Source organism: Heteronotia binoei, chromosome 10 (assembly GCF_032191835.1).
Source record: "Heteronotia binoei isolate CCM8104 ecotype False Entrance Well chromosome 10, APGP_CSIRO_Hbin_v1, whole genome shotgun sequence".
NCBI classification, from domain to species: Eukaryota; Metazoa; Chordata; class Lepidosauria; order Squamata; family Gekkonidae; genus Heteronotia; species Heteronotia binoei.
The window spans coordinates 36,117,444-36,138,355 of NC_083232.1; the positions used below are offsets into that span (position 1 = coordinate 36,117,444).

A 20,912-nucleotide genomic window follows, 5' to 3' on the forward strand; every position below is an offset into this window, starting at 1 on the left:
GTTTTAACTGATATGTAAGTGGACAGCCAAAACGTGAAAGACAGCAGTTGGAATATATCCAGTGAAGCACTCTTGCAAACCCAGTTTGTGAGTTTGTCAATGAATCTTATCTGAAATTAGATGGGAGGAATCTTGTCATTAAAGTAAAAGACATTGCCATTGTTAATTTTGCTTAAGAGCTGAGAAAATCTCATTGCATATTCATAAAGAGATAAAAGAAATTTTATTTGTTATAACAGTCCTAAGCTATAGCACTGATCAGAGTGGGACAGAGAAGATGCAATTGGCTTTGTTTTCTCCTTTTCATTCTAAACCGGTCTAGATAAGCCCTTTGATTAGTTGTTTTTGATAGAATTAATAGTTATTGTAAGTCAACTGCAAAGTAATTGTAAATGTGATCAGGACCATCGTGGAGATCTAATGCAGAGGAAAATTTCTGGCCCACAGTGTTCATCTCCTTTTTATGAAACATGAAAGCTGTGTGTACAAAATAGAGTCACAATCCTATTTGTAGTGCTTTTATAAGAATAATAAAGTCTTTAATTTGCAATCCCCGAATGAAATTGTAAAAACAAAACAAAAAAAAAACCCCTCTCAAACCAATGAGTACATTTTCTGTGAAATTTGGTTAAGTCAATTTTACAGTTGTGCACTTGGTTAGCAAATTAAGAGAATGCTACATGTTCAATAACTGCTTCTAAAAAACAACTTGTGCATCATTGAGACTGGCAATTCATAGTGGTATTTCTCAGATTTAGCAGCATTCGGCAAAAAGAAACTGTGGCTGGAAAGATATTCTAAACTTGAATTGCCTTCAAAGTGGTATTTACTAGCATGTCAAGTGCACATTGTAATAGAAATGAAGCTTATTTCTTTGCAATACTTGTATTCTTTGCTTAAATACATTCCCAATGGGAGTCTCCCACCTCTTTCAATGAGTAATATACTTGGGAAACAATTGCAGCTTTATATTACCCACTTTCAGAAGTATACGGAAAGCTATTTCCACCTACCTTAACACTGTGAGCCTCATACAATGGGTTGGCAAAGGAAGTGTTCAAGAGCTCCTCAGGTTTCCTTGAAAAGACACAATATCAAAAGGTATTACATACTAAAACTGCTTCAGGATAAAATCAAGAGTAGAGATTGGGGGAGGGAGGAGGCTTTTTTGGAGCATGAACACACAGGAACACAGTTCCAGCTGGACTGGTGCCAGGGGGTGTGGCCAAATATGCAAATGAATTCCTGCTGGGCTTTTTCTACAAAAAACCCCGTGTGACACAATGGTGATGTCAGAGGGTGTGGCCTAATATGCAAAATAGTTCCTGCTTGACTTTTTCTACAAACAGAGCCCTAAATTTTAATGACAGTGACATCCTTCTCATTAAAATAATACTGTTGGAAATACAAAAAACACAAGCGGGAGACCCACAAGAACTTGTTGGGGGGTGGGCATCTAATTTCCCCTTCCCTGAAAGTCCCCACAGCCTCTCCCCTTCTATTTCCTTCTCACACACCAACCAACCTACCTTTATTTGCTCTAGGGTTGCCAAGTCCAATTCAAGAAATATCTGGGGACTTTGGGGGTGGAGCCAGAAGACACTGGGGGTGGAGCCAGGATCAAGGTTGTGACAAGCATAATTGAACTTCAAAGGGAGTTCTGGCCATCACATTTAAAGGGACCGCACACCTTTTAAATGCCTTCCCTCCATTGGAAATAATGGATAGGGGCACCTTCTTTGGGGGCTCAGAGAATTGGACCCCCTTGTCCAATCCTTTTGAAACTTGGAGGGTGTTTTGAGGAGAGGTGCTGTATGCTATGCTGCAAATTTAGTGCATCTACCTCAAAAAACAGGCCCCCCAGAGCCCCACAGATACCGATGGATCAATTCTCCATTATACTCTATGAGAATTGGTCTCCATAGGGAATAATGGTGTGCCCAGCAGACATATCCCTCCCCCTCACATTCTGATGACCCTGAAGTGGGGAGAGGGGCTCCAAACTGAAGGATCTGCTCCCGTCTTCAGCTTTCCTTCCCCCTCACAGCTTCTTCCCAAGAAAATTCTGGCCAAGTTGTGCAGTCCCGGTCACATTACTAAAGAGCTTCTATTCTTTAATGACCACATAGGACCCACAATCCTGGGAAAAATTACATCCTTCTGAACCAATTGAAGTAAACAGGTTTAGAAGGTTACACCTCTCCATAGGATTGTACTGGCAATAACTCAGCTGCTTAATAGGCCTCTTTAAACAACAGGAAAAAAGATTGCTGAAGGGAGACATGATAGAGGTTTATAAAATTATTCCTGGGGTGCCGAAAGTAGATAGAAGGAGCTTTTCCTTCATTTTCCATGATACTAGACCTCCAGGGCACCCAATGAAGCTCTTGGGAAATAGATTCAGAACAGACCAAAGGAAATACTTCTTTACTCAGTGACTATTTTTATTTTATTTATTTATTTAGAATTTATATCCCGCCCTTCCCACAAGTGGCTCAGGGCGGCTAACTAAACTGTGGAATCCATTGCCAGATAAAGTAGTGATAGCCACAAAAGACAGCCTTTTAAAAAAGGGGTTAGATAGAGTCATAGAGAAGATGTTCATCAGTGGCTACTAGCCAGGGTAACTGAATGTATCCTTGATATCCAGAGGCAGCACATCTGAATAAGTGCTTGGAGGCAGTAGCAGGCAAGCCCCATTTTTGGCAGGAGCTCACAGCAGAAGAGCTCCAGATCGTTGGGTTGCCAAGTCCAATTCAAGAAATATCTGGGGACTTTGGAGGTGAAGCCAGAAGACTTTAGGGGTGGAGCCAAGAGATATTGGGGCGGAGCCAGGAGCAAGGGTGTGACAAGCATAATTGAACTTCAAGGGAGTTCTGGCCATCACATTTAAAGGGACCACACATCTTTTAAATCCCTTCCCTCCATAGGAAATAATGAAGGATAGGGGCACATTCTTTTGGGGCTCATAGAATTGGACTGCCTGGTCCAATGCTTTTGAAACTGGGGGGGGGGGGTATTTTGGGGAGAGGTACTGGATGCTATGCTGCAAATCTGGTGCCTCAACCTCAAAAAACAGCCCCCCCAAAGCCCCAGATACCCGTGGATCAATTCTCCATTATTTCCTATGAGAATAAGTCTCCATAGGGAATAATAGAGTTCCCTCCCCTCCCCCCATTTTCTCTCTCTCACTCACACACACACTTAACTGTCTCTGGTGCAAGTGGGCAGCCGTGTTGGTCTGAAGCAGTAGAACAAAGCAGGAGTCTCTGGTGCCTCCACAACCAGGTCTGGAAAGTACAGGGGCTATGCTGCTCTTTTACACACACACTCACTTGTCCGAAAGGAAAGCAAAACAAACAGAGGGGCTGCACTCTCACGAGGTCTGCTGTTGCTAACCCTTCCCCATGAAGTACTTCCTGCTCCAATTTAAAGGCACAAACACATTTTAAAACTGTACCTGTTTGCAGGTCTGCCCAAGATCTAGAGGTACAGGGTTACTGTGGGGGAGGAGCTTCCCTCGCCAGCCAGCTGGCTAGGGAAAGCCTGTAAAACCTGGGAATCCTTTGCTGGGAGCTGGGGATTGGGAAACCTAAGGGGAAAGGAAGGGGCAAAGAGAAGCTGCTGTTATGGGGCTGGGTAGGAAGGGAAGGGGTGAGGAGAAGCTGCTGTGATGGGGCTGGGTGGGAAGGGAAGGGGTGAGGAGACACTGCTGCAATGGGGCTGGGTGGGAAGGGAAGGGAAGGGGTGAGGAGAAGCTGCTGTGATGCGACTGGGTGGGAAGGGAAGGGAGGGGGCAAGGAGAAGCTGCTGCAATGGGGCTGGGTGGGAAGCGAAGGGGCGAGGAGAAGCTGCTGTGATCAGGGCTGGGTGGGAAGGGAAGGGGCGAGGAGAAGCTGCTGCAATCGGGGCTGGGTGGGAAGGGAAGGGAAGAGGCGAGGAGAAGCTGCTGCGATTGGGCTGGGTGGGAAGGGAAGGGGCAAGGAGAAGCTGCTGTGATCGGGACTGGGTGGGAAGGGAAGGGGTGAGGAGACACTGCTGCAATGAGGCTGGGTGGGAAGGGAAGGGAAGGGGTGAGGAGAAGCTGCTGTGATGTGGCTGGGTGGGAAGGGAAGGGAGGGGGCAAGGAAAAGCTGCTGCGATCGGGGCTGGGTGGGAAGCGAAGGGCCACCATTTTTCCCCCGCTTCTGGATTTTTGGCGAACTGGGGAGGAGGTTCCAAATCGGGGAGTCCCCTGCCGGGGGCGGGGGATTGGGAAGCCTACCAGATCCTCTAAATTTTATTGTGTTCTTTCTTTCTTACCCCCTCCCCCCAAAAAAACCCCTTGCTTCTAGGCTCCATTGTTCAAACCCCCTGTGAGAGTTTTGCTGAACTCTAAGATTTGACAAACTTTCTAATATTTTTCCCCACACACACAAAAAGGGAAAATAACCAAAACATATCAAGCAGATGGATGGAAATCTTCATCATGCCACTGTGGCCACATAGAAGAAAGTAATTTAAAAAGTTTGATGGGAATAAGGCTTTGTTATGACAATTATAATTCATAAAGCATTTTAAGGTAGATGCTTAGCTGATATAATTTAGTACACTTTTCAGTGATGTCAACGGCGTGTGGAATATGCAAAAGAGTTATGCAAATGTGTTGTGCTAATTAACTCCGGGCACCTCTTTTTCTGAAAATGATCCCTGGTAACAGGTGGGGGTCCTTGATATCTATGCCCTGTTTGCCCTGCAGGGCAAGTAGTTGGTTAAGAACATAAGAAGATAAAAGAAGCCATGTTGGATCAGGCCAATGGCTCATCCAGTCCAACACTCTGTGTCACACAGTGGCCACAAAAAACAAACAAATCCAAGTGCCATCAGGAGGTCCACAAGTGGGACTAGAAGCCCTTCCACTGTGCCCCCCCGCCCAAGCACCAAGAATACAGAACATCACTGCCCCAGACAGAAAGTTCCAACAATACACTGTGGCTAATAGCCACTGATGGACCTATGCTCCATATGGTTATCCAATCCGCTCTTGAAGCTGGCTATGCTTGTAGCTGCCATCACCTGCTGTGGCAATGAATTCCACATGTTAATCACCCTTTGGGTGAAGAAGTACTTCCTTTTATTCGTTCTAACCCAATTTCATTGAATGTCCACGAGTTCTTGTATTGTGAGAAAGGGAGAAAATGTCTTCTTTCTCCACCCTCTCTATCCCATGCATAATCTTGTAAACCTCTATCATGTCACCCCGCAGTCGACGTTTCTCCAAGCTAGAGCCCCAAGCGTTTTAACCTTTCTTCATAGGGAAAGTGTTGCAACCCTTTAATCGTTCTAGTTGCCCTTTTCTGGACTTTTTCCAATGCTATAATATCTTTTTTGAGGTGCGGTGACCAGAATTGTACACAGTATTCCAATTTTTTGTTGTATGAAACAGGATGCTGGACTCAATGGACCCCTGGTCTCATACAACAGGCTGCTATATGCTTTTTATTTTCTTAATTCTCAAAATTATTATGTTTATTTCTGCATTATTAAAGGCAGTAGCAGCCTCTCCACTTGGAAATGTAATGATCCCAGCATAGATTTTTTTTTTAAAAAGCCCAAATGTATTTAGAAGTGGCCTGCCAGTTGAACTTTGTGGTTCCAACAAATAGATGTTGAGTCAAAGTCACTTTAGAAATTTAATTATATGGTTAGAATTCTAAAGCCACATATTCCAAACCTGCCCCACTGACCTCATGAGGCCTTCAATTTGCAGAGCTACATCCAATTGACTTCACTGTCAATAGAAATGAAGCAGCGATCTCAGTCTTTCACCTGCACAACTCAGTCTTAAACAATCACTGTTTCAAGGACTTCACTATTAATACGTTTTGGTACCACTCTGTAGCCAGCTACAGTATGAAGTTGAAGTAAACCCTCTTGGCATTATACTCATTGCTTTTTTTATAATTGTATCTTATTTCATATATCTTTCATAGACTATGTGGCAGCAAATTTGGTTTTGTGACTGTTTACTTGGCAAGGACTAGCTATCAATCCTGCCTCTCTGATACAAGTTCTGAACATGTCTCTCAGTCCTTATCATACATCACAATGTCCTCATCATGACCCACATGGGTTCCATTGATAGACATGGTCTGTTGGTTCCATGCTTAAAGCTTAATTCCAAAACCTTATTTAAAAAAAAAAAAAATCTGGATGGGACCATGGCATGTGCAGAAAGAAGGCTTAAGCTGTCCTCCCAAACCATTTGCCAGTCCTGAAAACACAAGGGTTGCTATTTGCCCTACCAACTAGGTCACATTACTTTTTCCCAAGGGGGCAAACAGTAGCTTTCCAGGGCAGTTTCTGTCCTTTCATGCAATGTGATCTGAATCAGGCCCATGTATACCTGGGAATTAAGTTCTGTGCATAGAACTCCCAATAGATCCTGTGGTACACATGGGGTGTGTGTGGGGGAAACAAACATATAGAGTCAAATACATGTGATTAGATCCTGCCATTCCAAGACTATGTTTTTAGATATGGAGTTAAGGTTTTCTTAAAATGTACACCTAAAACCATTGCCAGAAACAATTCTTAGTGACTTGGGATTGCATGTAACAACTGCTACCACCATCTTTCACTAGTGCCTTTCTCTTTTAGTCCTGATCCTAGTAGTTTTATGATAAGTGGCATGGAGACACTCTGATAAAGAACAAGACACACTTCAACAGAAGTACAGGTAATGCTGGGCCAGTCTCAAGAACATGCACTCTCTTGGAGTACTAGAATAGCCTGCACTGCCATTTGTGCTAACATTGCTTGCTCTAGGGAATCAGCTTGCTGTCCAACTAATCAATAATAAAAATATGATAAATAGAAGTCTTAAAAACAGATCCCTTGAAAACGAACACATTTTAATTCTAGTATTAGGTTCTGTGGACTACTGGCACTTCATCAGATGCACAGCAGAATGAACAAAAAGTCAGAATACAATAAACACTTGTAAGACTGCTTATTTTTGCTGTGACAGACTAACATGGCTGCAGATTATGTTTATCATTGGCTTATACTGCAATGCAAGATCAATGGCATGAGGGCAACGATAACAGGTAGACTCCCAAGTTAGGAAATTTCTCAAAAATGTCAATAATTGCTGTTATTAAAGGACATTACAATATAGTGTAGCAGGAACTGATGGGTACAGCCTCACTAGTCACCTCTTTCTTGACACAGTGGCTGGGACCTTCTTGGAGCTGCAGAATAGCTCACAGCAGCCCTGGCAGTGATCACAGGGAAATGAAAAAGGATGCTATCTCAGAGACATCAGGAGACCAAAACCAAGTGGTCTAATAGAGTGACTCAGCTATACCAACTTGATCATTTAACAGTCAATGGAACTGCCGGCTTGGTCTCTGTTGCTCTTTAGCACCACAGATGTAGATAAAATGGTGTGGCAGCTCCCAGTTCCCAGAATCAGATAACCAAAGAAGCCAGCATATTTCCACCTAATTCAACAGAGCTGCTAACCTAAGCTAAACTTGTTATTCAAGCACAGATGGAGCTCTCAGTCTGCCTATCCCTGCACACTTCCATGCTTGCTTACCAGGTTTACCTCCAGTCCATCATCACTTGACACCTACCCACAAAGAACACCTACGACCTTGATTGTTTTTCATACTGTGGGCTCCCTCAAAGGTCCAGTCAGCGGTGTCACATGCTCCTTTTAAAAAGTTTTAAGACTGTACTTCCATGGCTTATAGAACAGTGTCTTGGGCTAATCACATAATATTTCCTGTTTGCTGACATGACAGAGACATTACCCTTATTGGAAATGATAGCTCATGGTTAGAATAATGAACAGTCTAGCCTTCTAAAGGTCTCACATGGAGTTTGAAGCTGTGTCGCCACTTTACAGCAAAGGATAAGCTAACCCACAGCTCACAATTTTTTCCAAAATAATCAAAAAATAGGCCAGAAAAGTATACTGATTCCTATGACTATACTTTGTATACAAAAGGAAAACAGTCTAAGCTCCAAAAGAACAAAAGTAAGGATCAGTTTGAAGGGTTTTTTTTTTTTGCCAGCAGCCTGCATTTCTAGAAAAAACAAATATTTAGAGCTCAGACAGTATTTATCTTTATAACATAATGGGAAAAAAATCCCACTGCTGATGTAAAAATTGGAGCATACTAGATCCCCAAAGTAGATGATGCAGAGAATTGCTTTTGCTGAACTTACCACATAACACAACAGAAACTAGTGATTGTGTAACAGACATTCTCCAGCAGCCCCCTCCACACTAATCAAGGATGAGGAAAGCGGTATTGATCACAATCAAACCTAATCAAGAGCCATGGAGTAGCATCCTGAATTTTAGATGCATTTTTAATTTAGCCACCACTGCATGGAGCTACTTTGTATATTTGAACTGTATTTGAATGATGGGGCAGAACCAATATGCACAGTTAAAACATACGCAGGAAGTAGGGAATGCCAGACAAAACAGGTAAGTTTTCACCTATTGGTAAAAGACAATGATAGAGAGATACAGGTGAAAGACAATGATGGATGGATACAGATGAATCTCCCTGGAGAGGGACTTCTGTAATTCTGGTGCCATAGCCAAGAAGACCCTTCCTTGGGTTGCCACCTATCTAGCCTCAGATGATAGGGGCACCCAAAGCAGGGCCCACAAAGATGACCTTTATGGTCAGGAAGGTTCATGGTAGTATCACATGGCTTTATGATAGGCACATTCACTATTTATTAGAATTGGGAAAACTCCATGTACAGTTTTGGGAGCAAAAACTGCAAATGTGTTTGCTGCAAAAAGCACCAAACACAATTTTATAACACGGGACAAGAATGCTACAGTGCACAAATCCCTTGATGACGATGACAACAACAACAACGATGACAAAGAACAATTAACACAGGTATTAGATTGGTAAATGATGTTCTGAAATTTGAGATCTAGCCAAGTTCCTGGGAATTGCAGAGGTATAATCACAGGACTCTTGCTGTTCCAAGCAACACTATCTGCTGGAGCTGAGCTGGTGTCACTTGCTCAAAGCTCAAGGAGTCCAAGTGTTTCTTGAGACTTCTAAACACTCCTCCAAGGGCGCCAATGCCAACTGGCACAATGATAACCTTCTTCTCCCAGAGATGCTCTAACTCTAATAATGTGATCTTTTCCTTTCTTTTATAGTCTGCTGTCTCCTGGGATTGCAGTGTCAATGATCCAAACCCTATTTTTCATTTTCTCCTACAATTGTGATATCAGGGGGTGTTATGCTCCAGGTATTTATCTGTTTGTAATTGGAAATCTCAAATAATAGTTTTTTCATCATTCTCCATGATCTTTTCTGTTTTGTGCTCCCTTGCATTTCTGGCTGATGGTAAGCTATACTTCTTGCAAAGATTCCAGTGCAACATAGGCTGCAACTCTATTGTGACATTCTTTATAGTAAGTTTGAGCATTCTAATGCAGACATGGACCATGTGAACAACTGTCTCATCCTTTGTATTGTAAAGTTGACATTTGCTGTTATCACTGGTCTTCTGAATTTTGGCTTTCATACTATTCATTTTGAGTGCTTGGTCTTGTGCAACTATGTCTTCTGAAAAGATAGTGAGATGGGTGATCAAGGTGGGATCAAGAGGGAGGAATGCCCTTGTGTGGCTAGAATTTGGATCTCTCCCCCTTTACAAGAGACCTGGAAGTGGCAATGGAATGAGTAAATCATACACACTTCTTTCACAACCAGTATATACATACATACATATATAAATCTAAAACCTTCCTGTTCAGTGCAATCCTAAGCAGAAGTACTCCAGTCTAAATGCATTGATTTCTATCTATGAACTAGGGTGACTATTATGTAAAGGAATTTTTTTTTCAGAAAAAGCCCAGTGGGAACTCATTTGCATATTAGGTCACATCCCCTGACACCAACCCAGCTGGAACTATGTACATGTGTGTTCCTGCTAAAAAAAAAAAAAGCCTCATTATGTGATTGACCTGGATTTTATCTTCTTGAGAAGGAAAAAGGTTGAAAAGCAACAAATGCTCACCAACCTACTGAGATTAACTTGACCCTCGAATACATATTTTAAAAAGTAAATTAAAGGTTTGTCAAATATAACTTAAACTCTCCTTCATCAGTACCTGTCCTGATGCACAGAGGATGAAAAATCCCCAGCCCACCATGAACCCTGTCTATTCTGTTCTCCTGTTCAGAAGATTCAAGACGGACTCAAGTCAAATTCAAGTGGTACTTTTTTTGATTGGTTCAGAATTCCTCCACCAGTATCTCTCATGCTTGATTAGGCTCTTAATATACTGCCAGGACTGCCTAGTTCTGCACTTCATTTCCGCCTCAGGCACTTTCTGCCCCTTCATAATGCTTTTAATGGGGTCTTTATCTTTCTCATCATTGCCATGCCTGCTTCCATTTCAAGGAACAAATGACTTTGTTGTTTTCCTCCAAATATCAAAGCACCGTTTCACCCCATTTCTTTCTGTTCAGTCACCTGTGTATAATATTATAGCTATCAATAGCATTTTGGGGGGGCGGGAGAGGGGAATATAAAGCCAGAATGAATCTAAGCTTTTTATTTCACTGTATGACAATGAGGCTTTTCTGGCTAGGGAAAAATAATTCTAAAGATTCTATTAAAAGGTAACATTTAGACGATAAACAGACTACTTCGGGATGTGGTGCATCTTTCAGTATTTTCATGTGGTATCCATTGGATCACACCTATTTCCTTTTCCCCAATTCTCCTTAAGCCTCTTTCTACAAAACTCTTTTTGAAAGCACAGTTGCCTGAAGCTATCTTATTTGAAACAATTTGCAGAATCATAATGTGTGTAGTGGTGGAAAGTGCTGTCAAGTTGCAGCCAACTTATGGCAACCCCCATAGGGTTTTCAAGGCTAGAGATAAGATGGAGGTAGTTTGTCATTGCCTGCCTCTGGATAGGAACTCTGGACTTCCTTGGTCCTCCATCCAACTACCAACAAGGGCCAACTCTGCTTAGCTTCTGAGATCTGAGAAGACTGGGCTAGCCTAGGCTATCAGGTCAGGTAAATGTTGTCTGTAGGGACACACAAATATACCCTTTCCTACTTCTTTTCCTTTTTACTGTCATAACGAACCCTTTCATTTCACCCATTTTTGTTTCTGGTATTTCTCATCCATTTATTTTATGCAGTTTACATGTGATCATCATTCATATGCAATTAATACAAAAATAATAGTAAATTATGTCAATCCAATAGGAAAAATCAGTGCAAGGAAATGTAAAATGGCACAAATAGAAAAAGCAGAGTTTCTAAATTTGGTAGAATTATTATGAATAGACATATAGATATTTGGCATCATGGCTAGTATACACTCATTCATATGTGAATTTGCAGAGGCCAGATAATACACAGGCTTATTCATGTGTTGCAAAGTCACTGCTTTTCTTCAATGCGACAAGCCAATCACTGCAGACCTTTCTATGACAAACTTGTTTCTGTGGGTGGCCTGGGTTCTCTGGATTGATTTATCAGAGAGGCATAACATGCTTTAAAAAAATTAGCTCATTAGATCCATGGCCATTGGCGATAATGAATCAATACAGTTAAGCCTGATAAAATATCTTTGCTTTGGCTTCTTTAAGTTTAATTTAACCTCGAGATAAAATGAAAGCTGGATGGACATAAATATTCCCTTGCTATATGCCAGTCAGCTGAAAGTCATTATAGGGCATTACCCTCATTCAGTCAAGGCAGACAGCCGCCAGTGAAAGAGGAAAACAGATGCTGCCCGCTAGCTATTTCCTAGTCCTGTTTTCTAAACCTCTGGAGTTAAAACATAATTAATATGCAAAGCCTTCATGTTCTAATAGTTTTGGGAATTCTGCGCAAAACATTTCACACCGTGCTAACTGGAAGCGATGGAATTATTCCTATATCTGTCTTTCATTGTAGCAATGATACATTCTTCTGCCAAGCCACAGGGTTGGCTGTTGCTGAAGTACAGCATTCCATTCCAGTGCAAGTCTCACTCATGCAAAAGACTTTTCCAGATGATTGGGTAAAGTCTTGATATACTGTACACAAAAAAGTCCAACACAGACAGTTGCTGGAAGTGGCACTCATGCACATTTTTGCAAAATTATTTTGCTCTGTGAAGGGCAAATTTGAATGAAATGGTTTGCTAGTTGTAATACAGCCACGCATCTTCTCTCCCCCTCACCCCAAAATAAGAGTTCTTCTAAACACATACTCCAGGGTCACAAGCCTGGTAAGCTTCTTTTGGTTCTAAAATCATGTTTCATTCTAAAGAAATGTATTTGCACAGCCCCACCCAGTACATTTTCACAGTTGGTCCTGAAATGCTGGAGCAGGGACAGGCTGTACTTCCCAATATGAGGAAGGAAATCTGGGTATTCCAAAAGTAGAGGGGACAGGAGGTACAAGTGATGCACTTCATTTCTCCCAACTAATGTAAGTTCCAAACTGTCTATTAGAGCATAAATACTGTGCCAAGATAGATCGAAGAGGGCAGCTGTGTTGGTCTGAAGCAGCTGAACAAAGCAGGAATCAAGTTGCACCTTTAAGATCAACAAAGTTTTATTCAGAATGTAAGCTTTTGTGTGCTCTCTAAGCACACTTCATCAGACTAGGGGATCAGGTATTGTGGCTGATCCCCTCGTGATGAAGTGTGCTTAGAGAGCACATGAAAGCTTACATTCTGAATAAAACTTTGTTGATCTTAAAGGTGCAACTTGACTCCTGCTTAGTTAACTGTGCCAAGAATTCTGTGATCTAGCACCAAAGTGAGCAGATGCTGTTATTGTTGTTTTGACTGGTCCAGCACCTTTAAAAGACTTGGGTTCAAGAAATATTTTTGGCTTGATCTCGCCTAATCCTCATCCTCTCTACAACCACTGCAGTGGCGTAGCTAGGGCTTTTGGGGCCCGGGGCCCAAGATTTATGTGGCCCCCCCTATGTGTATGCACGCCTTCAGAAACAGGATATGATGTCACTTCCGGTGATGTCACTTCCACAAGATGGCCACCACTTGCGAGGGATCCTTGCTGGAAACAGGAAGTGATGTAATTTCCCCAAAATGGCCACCACTTGTGGGGGGGGGAACAGGAAGTGGTGTCACTTTGGGGGCGGCACCCCCCCCCAAGATGGCATACAGTGTCTCATTCACACATATTGTGTGGCTCTCAAAGCCCCCACTGACCTATTGGCTGGCTTGGAGAAGGCATTTGTCTCTTTAAATCACATCTCCAAGCCAAGCCAGCAGGCAGCTTGGACTTGGGAGAATTCATCCAAAGTGAAAGTTGCTTTCTTTCCACTTCTCCCTCCCTCTCTCCATCGATTTGCCTTCCTTCCTTCCTTCCTTCCTTCCTTCCTTCCTTCCTTCCTTCCTTCCTTCCTTCCTTCCTTCCTTCCTTCCTTCCTTCCTTCCTTCCTTCCTTCCTTCCTTCCTTCCTTCCTTCCTTCCTTCCTTCCCATTGCTGAAGAGCTACAGAGCATGACATGTGAGAGCCTTGGTCAATGTCTTAAACTCCTTCAAGAACTAATTCTGGTGGTAACAGCCTTCTGTAGTCAGTTAATGCAGGCATTCTGCAACAAGCTTTTAAGAGCCAGTGTAGTGTAGGGATTAGAGTTTCAGACTAGGTTTAGGAAGGAAAAGGAAAGGTCCCCTGTGCAAGCACCAGTCGTTTCCGACTCTGGGGTGACGTTGCTTTCACAACGTTTTCACGGCAGACTTTTTTTACGGGGTGGTTTGCCATTGCAAAGGTTTAGGAAGACTCTGATTCAAATCCTTCCTCTGCCATCAAGGTCACTATGTAACCTTGGGCCAAATATACTCGCTCAGTCTAGCCTCCTTCAGAGGGTTGCTGAGAGGCTGCATTCCAAAGAAGACCAATGCAATCTGTCCTGAGCTCCTTGGAGGAAAACAAGATAACACAGTAGGTAGATCGTGTGATGGCCTTGGCTTCTTTTTCTGTCAGCATCTCATTTAGAGCCTTTCCATCCTTAAACTATCAAGGGTGTTCCAAGTCGGAGGGAATTCCAAACGGGAGGAGCCACTACTAAGACAACCCTGTCTCTAGTTGGCCACCCACTTCACCTCTGCAGGTGAGGATAGAGCAGGGTTTGGGCAGAGGATCTTAATTAGCAGACTGGACAGTGCAAGATAAACCTTGACCACATAGAAAATCAGAAAGGGAAGCTCTGTGGCAGCATTCAAACCCTGCTCCTTTCTCATGCATATTGCCCTTAGGATAGGCTCTCAAAACTTTGACTTTCCAGCCTAATTGTTTAAAGGGAGGGGACATGATTCATTTAGACATTTAGGGTGTCTTAGAGCTGTAGAAAAGCTGCCTGTTCTTTATTATTATTTTCAACCTTTGTTTGTATCTTGCCTTTCTCCCCAGTGGGGACCTGAAGGGGCTTATATTATTCTCCTCCCCTCCAATTTATCCTCACACCCGCTTGCGTGAGAGAGAGGGGGGGAAAAGGGGGGGGGAAGGGAAGGGAACAAGGAGCCCCGACGTGCGCCCGCGCGCCCCTCCCCACCACACCCCCTTCCAAGTTCCTCCGCCGTGCACCGTGTGCACCCCCTCGCTGTCGCCGTCCACTCCCCTCCCCCCGCCGCGGGAGATGCCCGAGAAGGAGGCTGGTGCACACGCGGGCCTTCTGAGGCGAGGGAGCGAGGGAGGAGAAAAAGCGACGCGCCTTTCAGCCGCTTGCGTGAGAGGGAGGGGGGGAAAAGGGGGAGGGGGGAAGGGAAGGGAACGAGGAGCCCTGACGTGCGCGCGCGCCCCCCTCCCCGCCACACCCCCTTCCTCCGCCGTGCGCGCACGCTCCCCCTCGCTGTCGGGCGCCTCCATTCTTTTTCTCCCCTCCTCGCAGCGCAGCAACACCAACACGGCCATTGTTTGGGGGCCCCCCTTGCCAATGCGGGGACCCCCAGACCTGGGGCGACCCGCCCTTCCCGCCCCCCTCCCTACGCCACTGAACCACTGTCTCACATGGCTTTTGCTCATGCAGGTTCCATGAGGCCCAGCATAGTCATAGGTGGTTTAAAGGGACTTTTCACCTGCAGAAAAGTTGTTTGGATCCAACCCATTGTTATTGACTGCACATAGAATGGAATTTATATGGAAGAACAAGGTTCTGGAGACATGGCACAATATAGGTTTCATATAAAGTAACAACTGCAACACAACAACACAAAGGAATGTCTGGCTAACCCTTGGGATGCAGCAATTAGATTAAAAGGACCTCTGACCTCTTTTCTAGTCAGATTTTGTAGGTTTTTTTCTTGAGCGTTTTATGCTGATCATTCATTTCTACACTTGTTTGTTGAAAAAGCAGCTTTAGTTTTCATTGTTAAAGAAAATACTGCAGGATAAATAAATATCCCCAAATAAGGATTCATACTCTCTTTGAGGATAGCACCCACTGCAGGCCAAGAATGATTGAGAGTGTAGACAGATATTTCAGAAGGAAAGAAGCCATTGAACACAGCTCATCTCTTCCTTTCTGATTTTATTTATTTAACCTATGGTTCATTCAGCTGTTGTTCATGCATGATTTCCTTTCCTGAATGCTACAAAGAGGGTTCTAAACTACTACGCAGTTTTATAGGGGATATTGATTTTTCTACTTTACACCTTTTCTGAAATATCTTTACCCAAGTTGTTTATTGTTGTAAGACCCAGTGTTCAGGTATGAATGTTCTTCCACTGGCCACTTTTTGTCCATGAGGTGTAACAATTGAAAACTAAAGGGGTCTTGTTTTTTTTACATTAACGGATTTTCTCAACAGCAAATTACTTAAAGTAGAACCGGAGAATGGACATGACCCTTTTGTATATATTTGCCCTCTGGCACTAATCCTTCAAGTTGACTTTCCAAGGTCAGTTTCTACTCCTGGGTGCATATCAGTTCTCTGTTCTTTAGCCAGTTGCCTCAAGCTATTGAAGCAATACCATCTGAATAGGTTTGCTATAGGTCTCTATTACAGATTTTGCTGAATTAGACATTGTTCAGAGGTACTGAAGAAAATTCAAAAGAAACCAGTTTTGCTGCTGTTAGTACAGCTAATCCAAGTCACCTGGAATTTAAATTTTGACAACACAGTAACTTAGATCCCATTCCTTGGTAGGAAACAGAGTCTAAAGAAAGCTATTGCATAGCTCCTCACCCCGTCCCCCCCAAAAAAACATGGAAATAATCTGGAGACAGAGAAGCCCTGGTATTGTTAACTATACTGCACCCTATAATTCCAAAAGTTTTTTTCCATACCATTTTAGCATATGGGTTTAAAAAAAAAATTGGAATACTCAATATGTTTAAGAAGACCCCTGCTGGATTATTTATATATTTGATGTATCCCACTCTACCTCGCAAGCAGACTCAGGGTGGATCACAACACAGATCTAAACAATAAAACAATTTCTTAAACCCATAACTAGAAGAGTCCTGAGTAAAAACAGATTGTAGGCCAGCAATAATCCACTGTGTGCTTTGTCTTGAAGATCAGGCTGACAGTCCTGTTACAACTGATGGTGACAACTGCCATCTGCACCATAGGCAATTTGAGGGCAGTTTGGGCAAGAGGGGCCAAAATGGGTGGATGGGTGCCTGCCTGTTAGCTGAAAGCCTGTGTAGAATGTGCTTGTATAATTTCAGGGGCACCTCCTAAACAGATTTGTGATACAATTAGTGGTAAGAAGCAACATTTCCCATCCATAGATTAAAATGTTATGAAATGTTCTATCTGCTTTATTAATTCGGAAATTGCACTCCCTACATACAGCACTGTTTTTGTACAGCAGTGTTTGTCCTATGTGAAAAGAAGGGCTTTTTTTGTAGCAGGATCTCCTTTGCAATATTAGGCTACAACCCCCTGAAGTAGCCAATCCTTCAAGAGCTTACAGGGCTCTTAGTACAGGGCCTGCTGTAAGCTCCAAGAGGAGTGGCTACATCAGGGGAGTGTGGCCTAATATGCAAAGGAGATCTGCTACAAAAAAAGCCCTGGTAAAGTTATGACCTCTATCATTGAAACAAGGCCTTTTCCTACTTCTTACACATAAGTAGGACATTATGTTATTGTTGTGAAAAAGGGACTTGTGCAGTTGTGCTTATCTGTCAAAGAGTGAAATGCATTTGGTTGTGCAGAAAGCCCTAAGCTTGCTCAACTATGGATAAAATGGAGGGGTTCAAAGGAAGAATTTGATTCACTGAGAGAATCTCTCTGTGGCATTTACCCTACTGAGCAGAGTTCTGTGGCATTTACCTTACTAAGCAGAAAATCATACGTTAACCAATATAAATCATTCATACCTTACTAAAACCGACATAAATATGCAACGATACTTTCTATGTATGTAGGTATAAAATATGGAATATTTTGGCCCTGTCTCTCATCCTGAAGGACCTCAAAACAGCTACAAAAATAAATACAATACACCAATGAACAAATGACCCAAACTAAATACTAATCACAGTTTAGACCTATGTCAAATTAGATACTATACTGAGTGAGACCATTGGCTCCTCAAGGCCAGTAATATTTATATATCTAATTCCCAACGGTGACACCTATGTGAGGATACTTATTTCTGCAGACAGGGAACACATGGAGGGTAAAGAGATTTTTCTGTACACTTAGGGTATTCCCCAGGTGTGCATAAAAATCTGATTTTTTTTTAAAAAAATACATGGGGGTGTTTAAATCTCCTCAAAATTAAAGTAGTGTTCTCTGTGCTTGCTCAGTGGTTGGCAGCAGGACAGGGGGTTTTTGGAAGCAATGGTGTGCAACTCCAGGAGTCCTGTTGGAGTCCTTGTTTTGAGAACAGAGAAAGACTCATTTTGAAACAGGAAAGATAGCTGGCATCTATTTTCAGCTTATCAAGTCAATGATACTGGACTTTATATTCTTATAATGTACAAGTTGATTTGGATATCTTTTGCATACCTGAGAACCTTTTCTGGGTTTTGCAACTTATTGATAGTGGGTATCACATCTTTTGTACATTGTTCAGTATTATCATACACATTGTTATGTAAATATAACTGCTTAATAATAATAATAATAATAATAATAATAATAATAATAATAATAAATAGATTTTATTTGTATCCCGCCCTCCCCACCTAGGCGGCTCAGGGCGGCTGACAACATTTTATACATTTACAGTAACGAATAAAAACTTTAAATTTAACAATAAAAGATTAAACATTATAAAAACCAGTTAGTATATTTAAAATACATAATTTAAGTTAATTTAAATTAAATTAATCTGGCAGTGATAGTGATATTCTGACGCTGGTTCTGCCAGTTTAAATAGTTCCATAGTAATGTAGGTCCCTAAGCAGGACCATGCTGGCGGATCCTTTATTCACAACAATTCAGCAGTCGATGTCAATATATGCTCGTTTAAAAAGGACGGTCTTGCAGGTCCTGCGGAACTGGTCAAGGTTCCGCAGGGCCCGCACTTCCTCCGGAAGCTGATTCCACAGGGCAGGGGCCGCAGCTGAAAAGGCCCGTGCTCTGGTGTTCTGGAGCCTGACTTCTCTCGGCCCAGGGATAGTAATTTTATTTTTTCCGACTGACCTCAGTGCCCTCTGGGGTTCACTTTATTATTAGAAAAGTATCACATGTACAAGAATTGTTTTTGAGACACACAGAGATTTTTTTCTGTATTGTTGCAGCTTTCATACCGTGCTTCATCCAGTCTTCATAATGACTACCTGGCAGCATAGCAACATATGGACCCAACCCTGCATGCATCACTACAACCTTAAATATCACAATTCACTTATCATTATGCACATAAAGGAGTAACTATAGGAATACGGGAATTTATCATGTGAAAGGTAGTTTTATGAGCAAAAGAAGTTAAATTTTAAATTTTGTTTTGCACATTAATGTGTGTGTGTGCACACACATACACTTGTTTCCTCTTGAAAGTTCATTGAGCTACTAGAGGTATCAATGGAAGTGGGCATGAATTAGAAGATTAATTTGCTTTTTTGCAAAAAGCCATAAGCACTTCCTCTATGCAAATAACTTTTAAAAATGTTGTTAATGAGTAGTGTTGAATTTGCATGACTATGGAGCCTCACAATTTCATCAAAACCAGATGTTGCACAGAGGCAGTTAAATTGCAATTTACAACTTAATGTCATCTAGGTTCAAAAAAAAATTGGATTGTTCTTGTTAACAAACTGCCAAAGGTGAGATTTAGAAGTTGAAGCAAGAAAATGGGCAAGATTCCCCATGCTTTGTTTTATACTGAGGTCTGATTTCTGTACTCAATGAAATGCTTCACTTACATTCTTGGCAATTTCCTCTTTGAAAGGATGCACGAAACAGCAACCACAATTTCAATCAACAGCAAAGCTAATCCAACACTCAGCCCAGTCCAAATATCTGCAGACAAGCAAGTGAATGAGATAAATAAGCAAACAAACACAGCCTACTAAAACCTCTGAAGTTATTTCATTGATTTTTAAAATGAACCCACCATTTTTTAAGAAATCAGATGACGGAGTCAAAGGAGGCCTAACTTTTATGTGGCAACGGTTTCCTTGCCATTCTTTCTCGCATCTGAGGACAAAGAGAAAAAATGTTATGGGAATCATGAAAGGAAAATTCCAAATATCACCCTACATGAATCAGAGCACAATGCAACACAAATAGAGATGGGACTTGTAACATGAGGGAGGATCCAATATAACCAGTTTGTTTCATTTTTGTATGTTGTTATGCTTCCCAGTAGGCCTAATTTTGTTGCAGTTAATTATTCATTTCTTTATTTTATACCACTTAGATGCTATCGGAGGGAGTGTGGAATGGTATAGCATAGCCCGTTCTCATTACATCGTCTATGGGACTGTCTCCTCTGATATGTCCCTGGGAAAGTGTTATAATATAATAATAATAATAATAATAATAAATTTTATTTGTACCCCGCCCTCCCCCGCCGAAGCAGGCTCAGGGCGGCTAACAATACGGTGACCAATGGTGCACCAACAATAAAACAGTTACACTAGAAACATTAAATTAACATTAAACTAACCTTAAACGCCTGAATTAAAACAATTAACTAAAACATTTTATGACGCTATCCTTGACACTCTTCTAGTTGATGCTGATGGCGGATTTTCAGTTATTCATAAGCTAATTTAAAAAGGGTGGTCTTGCAGGCCCTGCGGAACTGATCAAGGTTCCGCAGGGCCCGCACCTCCTCTGGGAGTTGGTTCCAGAGATGTGGGGCTGCGGCCGAAAAGGCCCGAGAGCGAGTATTCTGTAGTTTAATTTGTCTTGGCCCAGGGGTAGTCAGTCTGTTCTTTCCTACTGACCTCAGTGCTCTCTGGGGTTCATACGGGGAGAGACGGTCCTTCAGGTAGGCTGGTCCTCGGCCATATAGGGCTTTAAAGGTGATAACCAGCACTTTGTACTGGACCCGGTATACAATCGGTAACCAGTGCAGTTCGCGTAGCCCCGGCCGCACATGTTCCCATCTTGGGAGACCAAGTAACAGCCTGGCCGCCGCGTTCTGCACTAGCTGTAACTTCCGGGTCCGGCACAGAGGCAGCCCCATGTAGAGGGCGTTACAGTAGTCCAATCGTGAGGTGACCGTCGCATGGATCACCGTTGCTAGGTCCCGACGCTCCAGGAAAGGGGCCAACTGCTTTGCCCGCCTCAGATGGAAGAAAGCTGACTTGGCAGTGGCTGTTATCTGGGCCTCCATTGATAATGAAGGCTCCAGTAAAACACCCAGACTCTTCACCTGCTGCGCCGCCTTTAGCTGCACACCATCGAAGGTCGGGAGGGATATTTCCCTCCCTGGAGCGCCGCGACCCACACAGAGAACCTCTGTCTTTGCCGGATTCAGTTTCAGC

General features: G+C 42.6%; 1 protein-coding gene across 1 annotated transcript in view; it reads right to left on the reverse strand.

Annotated features, from left to right (window-relative positions):
* MALRD1 (MAM and LDL receptor class A domain containing 1) overlaps positions 1 to 20,912 on the reverse strand; it is a 367,497-nt gene that overhangs the window by 7,119 nt on the left and 339,466 nt on the right. Inside the window, exons 27-29 of the mRNA XM_060248396.1 lie at positions 19,532 to 19,614; positions 19,341 to 19,437; positions 1,014 to 1,077 (exon numbers count right to left, since the gene is read on the reverse strand). Coding sequence (XP_060104379.1) covers positions 1,014 to 1,077; positions 19,341 to 19,437; positions 19,532 to 19,614 — 244 coding nt within the window. The remainder of the gene's footprint in view (positions 1 to 1,013; positions 1,078 to 19,340; positions 19,438 to 19,531; positions 19,615 to 20,912) is intronic.